General features: G+C 37.7%; 1 protein-coding gene across 11 annotated transcripts in view; it reads right to left on the bottom strand.

Annotated features, from left to right (window-relative positions):
* celf6 (CUGBP Elav-like family member 6) overlaps positions 1-13363 on the bottom strand; it is a 142162-nt gene that overhangs the window by 38693 nt on the left and 90106 nt on the right. For 7 of the 11 annotated variants that reach the window (XR_003442499.2, XR_007144765.1, XM_027159304.2 and 4 more), the window contains exon 4: positions 2151-2279. The exons of 1 other annotated variant lie outside the window; for it this stretch is intronic. Coding sequence is in view for 8 of the 10 variants with exons in the window: in XM_027159304.2 (XP_027015105.1) it covers positions 2151-2279 (129 nt within the window). In the remaining 2 variants the exon portion in view is untranslated. The remainder of the gene's footprint in view (positions 1-2150; positions 2280-13363) is intronic. 3 more of the 11 variants (XM_027159303.2, XM_027159299.2, XM_027159302.2) reach the window with 2 other exon arrangements.

Genomic DNA, 13363 nt, shown 5'->3' on the forward strand with positions numbered 1-13363 from the left:
AGAGAGAGAGAGAGAGAAGTAGATCCCATATAGGCTGCATGGAGAGGAGAGAAGGTGCAAATGCAATAAAGCTTCAAAACTGAGAAAAGTGCACTTTTGATGAAGCATTTTCAGGACTGTTTTATTCATAGACGATGTGCATGAGCAGCATCAAAGAATTCAACGGCAAGAACTATTTTTATTTCAGTTTTCAGTCATTATTTTTGTCAACTTATATTTCTAATGAAGCACTGGAAAATCCAACAAAAAAAAAGTTTTTTTGTGTCCCGACATTGACACCTGTTCACACCTGATAATAAAAAAGGAATGTGTTCAGTCAGACTTAAGAAACAATATGAAGTGAAGTTTACATACAGTAAAACTTTCAGTTTCTCAACAAACCCTGATTCTGCCGCTTATACTAAACGTAATTCAAACAAAATTTTAATGAGTAGATTGAGCAATTAGAATGATCGTGATCGATTGACATAGTATAACGTAAACCATTTACAGTTTCTAATATCATGAGCATGTTGATGCTGAATTTAGCAGATTAAAGCATGTAGGGTAGAATAGTTCTGGGGCAATGATTGTTCTGTTAAAAAACACCGGCATTGTGGTTTAATTCTCAGATCAGGTATGAGCTCAGAGTTTGATTTTATTAAGGGCTTTAAAAAGACTTGCCCAAATATCTTTTCAGTGCAATTTTCAGTACTAGTATAAAAGCGTCCGAACCGATCGACTGTTTGTAAATCGGTTTGAATGTTTAGATTTCTCCACCTCGGTAAGACTGCAAGCAAAGATGTCTTACATTTTATATCCTATTCATTTACAAGTTTCATGACAGTGTCATTGCAATTTCTGGAATAGCTCATACATGAGATCGAATTCGTGTGACATTTCTGCCTGAAAACAAATGCAACAGAAAGCAGACACATTATATGCTGCATATACCCTGTGACCGGCAATGTGTTCAGAATAAAGGTGTGGACATCTATGTGTTTCCACAGTCTACTTATTGATCTGTTAGAAATACTAAAAGGTTCAGAGTTACAAAAACACAAATACCTAACCATGATTTTATGATGTTTGCTGTTAATTTGATATTTTAAAGTCCAAACTGAACCAAAGTGTGCACCTGGCTTTATAATTGATTGTAGTATTAGTGAATAAACTTTAATGACAGTGGATATTGGGTAAGGTTTCCTGCATGAACTGTGTGAAGTGTGTGCTTCACTTATTTTTTGGATGGCCCATTTAGATTATTGAGCTACTTGAAAACATTTTGTGCCTCTACCCCAGAGTAGAGCATGCAGTGCAGAATTTTTTTTAACCAGCTCTAGACCATCTATTTTAAATACATATTCTGGCATTAAGCCATAAGTTATGCTTAACCAAATAATAAATACATGAGATGAACATGAACCAGGTTAAAATTGTGGTAGATCCTGAGGCAATATCGCAAGAATACTCCATAGACCCAAAGTCCCTGGTTCAATCCTGAGCTCAGGTTTAATGTCTGAGTGGGGTTATGCTTGTTATTCCCATGTTCAGGTTCTCCATTTTCCTCCTGCCTTCCAATGTGTGTGGACTGGCTATGCTAAAGTAGCCTGAGATGTGAATGCTTATTGAGGGTGTCCTGTTTCCCACATGATGCCCAGTGTTCCCAGGGTAGGCTACAGATCCATCACAACTTTGAGCTTGTTTATGATGATGTCCTTCTCATTTGGTTATTATTCAGTAATTCTAAAGTTACCACCAGAGCTTCATAAACTAGCTACTGAAGAGGTTTTTTCACCCTCGATGCAACCGTTTAGGGCTCCAGATGATTATATGTTAATTATTTAATATATGGTCAAACAGTTAAAAGAAACTATGTACAAAGCATATAGATAAGGATTTTTCCAACAGTAGTAAAAGTGTATCATTATGCCATTTTAAATAATTGTACCAGTTAAATAAATAATAAAATCTACAAATGATGAGAGAAAAGATGAACCGTTCTTGCTAGAGGACTTGGGAAGTGATGTACCCAAAAAACAGGGATGTATTGAAAAAGCCAATGACAGAGTGTAATGAAAGGATAAGCCAGAGGTGAGAGGAACAGAGAGGACAAAGAAGGAGTGGTCTGGGTGAATAGGGTAGAGAGAGGGAGGTGTGTAGGTGCTGACCCTTACTGGCCCCATCAGGCCCCCGGAGCACGGTGCACTCCTCAATCTGGCCAAACGTCTCGAAGAGCCTGCGGACGTCCTCCTCGCTCTGCTGCTTCCCCAACATCCCCACAAAGAGCTTCCGGTCTTCTGAGAGAGATACGGAAAGAGAGATGGAGAGAACGGCATGACATTTTAGTCTATTGTGAAGTTAAGATTCTGTATACAGTATAGTATAGATTTGATTTAAGGGGGAAAAACTCAGGAGAGAAAGAGAGCTGTTGAGATGTTGTGAAACGCAGACTTTTCTTGAATCTTCGAACTCTTCTGAAGAGTTTTATTGTGCACACACACCTCATACATGTATGCTGACAGAGCAGTGAAGCTTGAAGACATACACCACTTATCATCATGACTCTGTGCTTATAACCTCCTCTGAAAAACATAGCTGGCTTTATGGAGCTATTTCTGGAAAGAATGTGTATGCTTAGCGACAAGGGCTGTCAGGAGAGACTTCGTTGTCAGGCAGAAAGGTGATGAAAAGAGTAAAGAAACAAAAGTGAAACTTGAGTTCTGAGCTTTGTTCAAACCCAAGGCTAAAGTTCTACAAGATACATTGGAGAATAGTGCCAAGGATAGGTGATAGAAATAGGCATTTCCACCAAAGTTCTGGCATCTTCTGGAGAATTAAACGATACTTACAGAGTTATTCGGAATGAGCGCTACACTGGCTACACTGTTTGTGATGTCAAGATATTTTCGTTATCTTAAAAATTGATTCAACTAACATCAGACCACAAAAACAGGAAATGTCTGAGATTTCCATTTACATATTGTGGCCCGGAGATCACATGATATATGACATACAGTATGCATGTTCAGCGACAGTGTAATAGCTACTAAATCATTAAATTGCTATTTCTGCAACCCTACCAATGCTTGGCCCCACCAATTGCTGCTTCAGCTATATGGCTTCAGTTCTTTTTCTTTTTCTTACTCCTAGCAAAGCTAAATCCAAATCCTGTATCTTTTAAGTCAAGGTATTTTTCAGTGTATGCATTTCATCGCATTAAACAAAAGATTTTTGTTCCTGCACTCTCCAATTATGTTACATAATGCATCAAAGCTCTCATGTACTGTGGAATGAAGTGAAAAAGAGTGCAACAGGGAGCTCGGAGAAACGCAGCACAGTCTGCTGTAGGATGACACGAGTCATTTAACTGAGCGAGAGTCAGAGAGGGAGATAGAGAGATAGAGACAGACAGAGAGAAGGATGTTTACATGTACTCTGATACAGCTCTCTTGTTTATCGGTTTCACTGATGAATCACACATCTATGGAAGTGTCAGATTTCTGGTTATAGCTCAATATCTGCTCTGATATCTGATCCAATGTTCTTTCTTTCTCTCTTTATTAGCGATCCTAACTAAAAAAATAAATAAACAAGGAGGCAGAGATCTGCAAATCGAATGTTTTCAGATCTTAATGCAAGGATTCTGATACAATTAGCATGAATGTTGCTGTTAAAAAGGGAGAAAATTCAACAAATTCAACATAATCCTTCTGTGTATTGTGGTATAAAAGTTTACTATGATAAGTAAATGATGCCGTATAGTATTTTCTATAGAAACCTGAAACAGCTTATCAAACTTCTTTGCAGCAAGGAACTCATTAAATTCAAAGACAAACTTCCTTGGTACAGATTTACATCTAATCCGTAAACGTAGGAGATAATGGATATGGATGTGGTGATTGAAAGAGCAGAAATTTACTAAAATAAATGAAAAAACACAAAAAATAGTTGCACCAACACCTGTGGAACAGTAGCAAGAACCGCACGCTGTAAGACCAACAAACTCTACTAATCAAGAAAAAGACAAAACAGGTGAGTGTGATCAGAAAGACATGTGATAGAGCGATATGATTAAAAGATGCTGATGGGAAAAGAAAGTACCATGAAAGCATCCAAAGCAACAAAAAAATTGTTTTGATTCAATCGGTTTTACTCAAGTGAACCTTCAACCTGGCTAACAGACATGACATCAATTGATCAATCAATCAGTAAATATGCACATATATGTATATGTATAAATGTCTTCCTTTACGTGTTTTGTCTTGTCTTGTTTTGTATAGATAGTTTTTGGAATTGATGCAGGCATGGGTCTATTGAATCACATAGACATTGAATGGAGAGAGAGAGAGAGAGAGAGAGAGAGAGAGAGAGAGAGAGAGAGAGAGAGAGAGAGAGAGAGAGAGAGAGAGAGAGAGAAGCTAAATAAAGCCCTGGGCTGGGTTTTCTGTTTGTGTGAAGTGAGATCTCACCACCCGTCTCGCACATTTAAAGTTCAAATGAGATGCGCAAGGTGCATGATTGCTTGGACGTCCAAACACTCGCGCGCACACGCGTACCTGTCATCACAAATGGGCATCTGTTTAATAAATGTGCATCTGTGTGGAGAAAGACTCATTACAGAAACGGTGTGTAGGTGTCAAGGAATGAGCTAAACCCAGGGGAGCTGCATCACTTGGGTGGGCAAGCAGGCCAAGTGTGTGTGTGTGTGTGTGTGTGTGTGTGTGTGTGTGTGTGTGTGTGTGTGTGTGTGTGTGTGTGTGTGTGTGTGTGTGTGTGTGTGTGTTTGGTCAAAAATAATGATCTGAGTTGAGGTTGAAGTAAACCGGTGTTGGCACAGTTCTCATTAGCTAGGCAGCTAGCATCAAATCTGTGTGTGTGTATGTGTGTGTAGTACATTTTTTAAATGGAAGATAAAGCATTACAGATAAGCTTACATAATCTCCCATTTTCTCTTTCATTTTTGACTTTTAAAATCAAAATCTATAACAAAGAATGGCACAAACATCTGTAGAATCATTCTTCTAAAGGAACATATCATCTTTATATATACAATAATTAGAAAATTGCTCGAAGACGAATCAAACATAACATAATATCATAATAACAAAATAGAAAGTTGAAAAATGGTTTTGTGGCAAAATATTTTTAGCTATCCATGATTTTCTCTATATAGAACATCAGTCCCCAGCTGAAAAGAAGCAACACCATTGCAGATTGCTGCCACCACCATACTTCTCTATGGGCACAGATACTTTGGTTGATACGCTGTCTTGTTTTTGTGCCAAATATACATTTTTGAATGATATCCATAAAGTTCTAGCTTGGTCTCATCAGATCCTATGATGTTTTGTCACATGGTTTACCAAGAGATTTGTTCTACACTAGATTTGTGTTCTACATGTTTTGTGTAAAAAAAACATTAGTATTTAGATCTATCCATGTTTCACACCAGAGTAAGAACTAAAATTCTTTGGGTAATACACTGTCTTATTTTTAATCAAATATATATTTTTTTTAGAATTATATTTTATTTTGGTTTTTATTTTATTTCTTTCTTTTTTTTTTTTTTTGTCACATGTTTTGGAAAGATATGTAATAATGATCAACCGGAAAAGAAACAGATGTCCTATTTTCAGTTTGTGTCAGATGGTGTTTCTGATTGGCTGGTGATTGTGATGATGAAATGCATTGCTTTACTTACTATTAATACCTTGAGCGTCTGAAATTCTACCCATGCTTTATGACTGACTTTACACCAAGATTTACCTTCAGCTGGTGCAACAGGCGGCTGCTTCTTTGTGCTGTGGAAAAAAACAGACCTTGTGTGTGTTCGTCTCTCGCTCGTTCCGGGCTTGTGCTCCATGGCGCTCCGGTGTTAAGGGACATGTGCTCACACCTCCATCAGGAGTCTTTTGCAGACCTAATGTCAGCTTTACACGGCTAATTAACTAGCCAGGAGAACAACCGAGGAACATTTCCAGCATGTTAGCGATAGAACAAAAAATAAATAAATCACCCCAGGTGGAAACGTGCTGAAAGTGTTCTTCAGAGCATTCCTCTGGGATGTACTGTGACCGGAGAAAAATTTGTATTTGTTCTTTGCTATCATTTTGCAGCCAGACCTCATGCTTGTAATCTCTCTCTCTCTCTCTCTCTCTCTCTCTCTCTCTCTCTCTCTCTCTCTCTCTCTCTCTCTCTCTCTCTCTCTCTCTCTTTCTCTTCTACCTATCCCTGCTTAGTGCTATGACAAAAAAATCACATAAACGTCTAGATACTGAGATTCACTGAGACTCGCGGGCAATAAGATAAATTTGAATACTGTATATTAGCTTCTCAACGGAATCCCATGCGGTTGATTTTATTTTATTATTATTTTTTTTTTTATGTCTTATTTTCCTTGTCACCAGACCTTCAACGTCTGAAAGCCTCTCAAAACAAAGTACTGCTTAGCCGTCATCTGAGCACAACTCCTAAACATGTATTTAAATCAACAGCAGGCTGAGAGCACCGATCAAGAGCTTTGCATGGAATGAAGCAAGGCTTAATCCATTTATTAGTGTTGCAGATTAATAATACGACCTTTCCTCGCCGAGCACACTTCACATCCTTTGTATTAAGAGCTTCCTCTTCCCGTATGCAGTCGAACAGAAGAGAGGAAACGAGAGGCCGTTCGAGTGCGTGAAGTGCAGCACTTGTAACTTTGACTTGTTGCTTTTAACTTTGACTAAAGTTGGCTCGTGAAAGCACATAAGTACTTATGAACGCTTCTCTCCCTCCTTTTACTCTCTCTCTCTCTCTCTCTCTCTCTCCCTCTCTCTCTATCTCTCTCTCACCCTCTATCTATCTATCTCTCACCCTTCTCTCCAATAGAAAGCAGAGGAAATTGTCTGGAAAATAAACGGCTGTCAGTCTGAGCTGGCCTGCGCGAGTGGACGGCCATCATTCCACAAATGCAAATAACACAAAGGCGGATCAAAAAAAGCTGTCAAAACACTAGTGACATCTGACAATTGCTTGTCTCAGGCAGCCTTTTCATTCCAGCTCACTATATTAAAAATTAATGGATTTCACACACATGCCATATGCTGTCAAGATTGATGCTTCTCTCAGTGGAATAAAGCGCTACTCTCCTTTTAGGCAGAATTCCAAAGCTTTTTTTCTGTTTCCCTCTTTCTGCCTCAAAGGGGAAAAGACTGAGTAGCTGAATGAACCTATGTAAGTAAATATGGAGTTATTTTCCTGTCAAATGTAATAGATATAAAAGTATAAATACAACAACAAGGTTCTAATTTTATGAATTGTTTTCCTGAGTACGATACTTGTAACGTCAGTGTTAGAGGAAAACACAGATCTCTCACATATCTCCACCTGTACAGTAGCAGGTTTCACTTCTACAATGCATGTGGAATATGGAATGAGGGTTTACTGCACTGTCTCCTGTCTGAAAAAAAAATTGACTTAAAATTGAAAAATTGACTATCTGAAAGGAAAAACCATAGCACTTCCTACACTGAAGACTGGAGGGAGTCGTACATGAAATTTACAGAAAAAAGAAAGAAAGAAAGAAAGAAAGAAAGAAAGAAAGAAAGAAAGAAAGAAAGAAAGAAAGAAAGAAAGAAGATACTGCTGGTTGCATAAAAAGTAAACTTTCCGAGTAAAATGAGTGTGAGTAAAATGTGAGAGTAAATAGTGTGAGAATAAAATGTGAGAATAAACTGTAAAAGAGTAAAATGTGTGAGATTAAAGTGTGAGAGTAAAATGTTTGACAGTAAAATGTAAGAGTAAACTGTGAGAGTGAAATGTGAGAATAAACTGTGTGAGAGTAAAAAGAGAGAGAAAAATATGTTAGATTAAAGTTTGAGAGTAATTTGAGAGAGTAAACTGTGTTTGAGTAAAATGTGTGAGATTAAACTGTACAGGAGAAAACCGTTTGAGAGTAAACTGTGAGAGTAAAACATGTGAGAGTAAACTCTAGAGTAACATACGATCATTGCACTGAAAGCCTCAGTGTTTAAACCAGTCATTAATGTTCATTAGAGTTGAACTGTATCTTTAATGAGTCTAAACAAACCCTACTGTTTATTTCTGCCGTTTAATGGGTTATCAGCATTAGCATTAAGGTGATGATTAGCTTGAGGTGCTAAAAGAATATTTACACATTAAATAGAGTTTGTGTGTATGCACATGTGATATGGTCAATGAGTAGAGGTGTCATTATTCAGGAGATAAAAAGAAAATAAATTATAAAATGTCAACCATGAAATAAACGGTGTCTTCATCACAAATGCAAACATTCCTCTATTAAAAAATTATCTAAAAACACGCTCCAGTAAGAAAATTTAAATGAATGCCAAGCAAACCCTAAACTATTATTGCTCTGGGAGCTAAACTAAAAGCTAAATTGCTTTAAGAGGCATAGTAATGGCACAGAGTACAATTCCACCTCCAGACCACCAGAGGGAGCCCTCGTCGAAACATTGACACTTTTCTGGGGTGCTCATTTCAATTCCAGGTTCATGTTTATGTGAACTAGACTCACACCAATGTATGACACAAATTATTGTCGATTTGCCGTGTACAGAGCCGTTACTCGTTTCTACTGAATAATCAGTTTTTACGATTATGTTTTTGATCTGGTTATTGATCTGGGTATTGGAATTTATGCCTGGTTTTCTCACATTGATTCTGTCTGCAGTTTTGGATTGTTTATATTGTGTAAACTCCCCGCATGGATTCTACACCTACCATGCTCGATTCATCCTTACACTGAGATTGAAAGAAATGGTAACAGCTTTCCTTTTACTTTTATCTCCAGGATCCAGTGTGAGTTCCTCATTTACATGATGAGCCAAGAAGATATCACGCTGTGAGGAAGTTGCACACAGGCAATGAATCCCATGTGGTCATTCTGCTTATACCCAGAAGCCTTCAGTGCACATGGCTGCCTTAGGTGAGGGAGACTGAGACGCTCAAGACAGCTTGAGCCCCTGTCAGAGTCCGTCTCACACAGAGGGGTTTGTTTCAAAGGTGAAATGGGGCAATAATGGACAGACTCACTGTCTGAGAGAGAGAGAGAGAGAGAGAGAGAGAGAGAGAGAGAGAGAGAGAGAGAGAGAGAGAGAGAGAGGAATCACTCACTAATAAAATGAACTAGGATTTATTCTTGTCAAAGGGATGACATACTTATTCAGGCAAAAATAGAAAGGGTGGGAAATCAGAAAGAAAGAAGGAAGGAAGGATGGATGGATGGATGGGTGGATGGATGGATGGATGGATGGATGGATGGATGGATGGATATGACAATCATGGAAGAAACAAGGGTGCCAGGAAGGGAGATTTAAAAATTAATTATGACACAATGACACAAAGAAAAAAGATATAATGATTAAAAGAAAGAAAGAAAGAAAGATCATGACTCAAAAATAAGCACTGAAGGTTCAGAATTGTGTGTCATGTTTCATACTGAACTCTTCTAGCACGAGCTTTGACTTAAATCAGCAAATTAGAAAGGAAGATCAACAGAACCCTGAAGTTCATCCAAGGAAACTTTTGTTCTCCAGCTCTCTTCCCTCCGTAATGACGACGTGCCCCAGAAGGAAGCCCTCGTCTGCCGTGTGAGACTCGCCCCATAGATTGTGTTTAGATAATAGCCATCTCCAATCATAGATAATGGAGACTCATCTTTTCTTGCAGAGACGCAGGGGAGGACAAGGTCAGCCGAGAGAGGGAGAGACGGAGAACTGGGAGAGGGCTAGACCAATCTGAAAGTTGTTGATGGGAGGAGGATGCACTGGGGACTCAGATGTCAGACAGAGGACAGGGAACTGTGCGGCTGATTTAGTAGCCGCATTCGCTCGGCTGCCTCTCTTCTCGAAGTGCTCTCTGCTCAGCCATCACACTTCCTCGGCTGATTAACGACATCCACGGCTGATCTGTGCCTTGGCATTACAATCCCAGCTAAAAGAATATTCCTTCACTGATAGTGTTTGTGAATATGAAGCTTGCATCTGTCCAGCATTTTGTTTTCTGACTAGGATGAAAACCCTGAAGCAATGATTGGTTACTGGGAAAGAAAGAAAGAAAGAAAGAAAGAAAGAAAGAAAGAAAGAAAGAAAGAAAGAAAGAAAGAAAGAAAGAAAGAAAGAGAAAGGAAGGAAGGAAGGAAGGAAGGAAGGAAGGAAGACTAAAAAGAAAGGAAGGAAGGAAGAAAGAAAGAAAGAAAGAAAGAAAGAAAGAAAGAAAGAAAGAAAGAAAGAAAGAAAGAAAGAAAGAAAGAAAGAATTGACATTGTGCTCAACACCAAGACAGAAAGAAAGGACACTGTACTCAACCCAAAGAAAGAAAGAATGAAAGAAAGAAGGAATAGACTAAAACAGCAAAAAAAGAGAGAACAGATGGACACTTCATGCACAACAAGTGAGTGCGCACTGTGATGATGTCACACGGCGTATCTCGGCCCAAAACTGCGGAAAATCTGCTGTAATTTCGAAACATTGCAAGCTTGTCTTATTATCACAGAATTTGCTTGATGTTTTGTTCATTTCTTCGAAATCTTGGAAGAACTGAACCAATGTCTGTGTCTTGATTTAAAAAGGCATTGTTGTTGTGTATCACAGTCAGCTTTCTTACACGGTCACAGCAGACAGGAGATTTTCAGAAAGTTCTACAGAAAGGCCGGGTCAGAAGTTAAAGTTTTGTTCTGCAAATAAAGATTTAGTGAATCATTTGTATATTAAAACGTTTCCATCCACCCTGTATTTTCAGTCTGGAGCTTTCCAGGGCATTGTGAATAGAATAATAAAATGAATAAATAACACTGAAATAAAATACAAAAAGACCACGCCCACTTCCATGAATACAGATAAGAATATTTCGAGCATTCACACTGAAAGATGCAGAGTACGGCATTGTGTTACAAGACTATTAAGCTTCAAAGTTTCGGGTTTTTTTTCTTGTATCAAAGAAGAGAAATCAGAGCAGGCTGATAAAAGGGAGAAAGAAAAAGAGAAGTGTCAGACTTTGTCAAAACCGACTCTGATAATAATCATTCCTGGGAGAATAAAGGAACAAAAAGAGCGCCGTCGTTCCAAAGGACATCAAGGAATCTTTATTAGACTCACAAATGGACAGAAATTAAAAAATAAAATAAAAAATCTAATCAAAGCAATCGTGTCCAGAACTCTGGATAGCTTACTTCATTTAAAACCTTGAAAAGTCTTCACTCGTCTCTCAACTGCTAGCTGAGATAATCCACAGCAAAAATACACATCTCGTGAGTCATCTGCAGCTGAAGCGAAAATGAGATGCTGGCGATGACGCTCCGCCGCCGGATTATGCTGTTTTACGTCGGCTCCGTTTCCTGAGCCGATGTTTGTGCCAGAGCACGCTGCCATGCTGCCGTCCCTTCTCAAAAAAGGGAGGTGCCATTTTCCCAGGGGAATTTGTTTTTGTTTTTTTGTTGTTTTATTTTATTCAGTCACATTGTTTGCTGAATTTAAACTTGAGCCATTTTTTCCCATATTGTCACAAATCAAATTTTTTCTGAATCTCACCCGTCTGAATTTTTTATTTTTTATTTTTTTACAAGTCTGAAGAGTTTCTTAGGAATATTTGGGTGCTGAAGCTGATCCCATGACTAGAGGCAAACGCTTTCTCGAAGGGAATATAAGACTTTATAATCTAAGATTTTATATGGTATATCTTTAATATGGTAATTTTCAATAAACATTTTTTATTACAAAATCTAAAAATTTATTCACATTTATTCACTCATATATTTATTTCTATTTTTAAAATATTTTTTTTTAATTTATAATATCATATCTATTTTGATATCATATCTATCTTTCTTTCTTTCTTTCTTTCTTTCTTTCTTTCTTTCTTTCTTTCTTTCTTTCTTTCTTTCTTTGTCATCATTACTTTTTTGTCTGGATGTCATCCCTTTAACGAAAGAAAAACCTAGTTCAGGATATTAGTCATTCACCCTCAAAGGACAGCTACCAAATTTGGTTATTGTGGATACACAATTAATTCTGACTAGTCTAACTATCCACTTTGTGCTATAATGAAAAATCTCCAAAAGTAATGAAATTTAGCATTTTTGCCTGTCTGCTTTTTTCCATGTAAAGATCAGAAAACTGTAATAAAGTATGCAAAGTCAGTATTAGGTGTGAACTCTTTGCTAATTATGATGCATCAGTATCCTCATGTGCAGTTTGTTTGGTTTTAGTGAGAATCTTGGAGAAGTTGCTGCAGTTTGTCTGGAGACTCTGCAGACAAACTTGCTTTTGTTTTTGCAGTTTAAACTTGACAGCATTCATTACAGTATGTCTGAAAAAAGGTGGACTATTTAATGTAACTTCTTTGTTGACACAAAAAAAATGTAAGAATATTGAAGTCAGAGCTCCGAATTTTGCTCAAATCGGGCAACCCTCGAGATTCAACAAGCGGTGTTTAAAATCTCCACGTTCTTAGGAGCCAAGTAGCTGAAGCTGTCATGCTTTCAAAACAAGAAGACAAATAAATCCTTCAGCTATTGTACATCTCTATTCATATTCATTTAGGACAAATATCTCAAGTGGAATTCTGATTCATACTCGGTTACATCTCTAATGTCTTAGCTTACATCATCCTCCCTAAGCTGGAAAGTGTAAAGTGATAGATTGTTGTATTGCTGGATGGTGGGTGCGATTTGACCATATTATGGAAAATAAATTTGAACAACAACAACAAAAAAAAAATGAACAAATGAGTCAGTAACAGTTAATATAGAATCATTATATAAATGTACAGAGTGACACAGCATTTTTTATTTATTTATTTTTTTGATACAGAATTTTCCTGGATTTTCTACCAGGTCAAACTTGATCAACTTAATAACTGCAAGCCCTCTAGAATAAATAAAACTTTGATAATAGATTATGATTTTTATAATAAATGATAAAAAGTTCAGTGTTAAAAAGTTTAAAACGGGTGGCCAAGCACACGGAGTGAGATGATGAGTGGCTACTACAGAATCTACTAATGGGCTCTAATGCCTTCAAAAGAACAACAGACCTTTTCATGATCGATAATTGCTGGCATCAGTGTGTGATGAATGTGGTGGTGTACCTCGAGGTGGTCAAGTCATGTGACTTGCTAAGACCTCTGGGTTGTGCAGTTATGTAGCTGGTTTGATGATTCACAATAATTTTTTTTATATACACACACTCGCACACACAAAAAAACAATTCTAACAAAATTAAATAGATCCATCATTAGTATGTTTGCTCACACCTTCAGGGTTGGAAGTTTGTTTCCCATCTCTATCTTTGTGTGTGTGTGTGTGTGTGTGTGTGTGTGTGTGTGTGTGTGTGTGTGTGTGTGTGTGTGTGTGTGTGTG

This window comes from Tachysurus fulvidraco, chromosome 13 (genome assembly GCF_022655615.1).
Source record: "Tachysurus fulvidraco isolate hzauxx_2018 chromosome 13, HZAU_PFXX_2.0, whole genome shotgun sequence".
In the NCBI taxonomy this organism is placed as follows: Eukaryota; Metazoa; Chordata; class Actinopteri; order Siluriformes; family Bagridae; genus Tachysurus; species Tachysurus fulvidraco.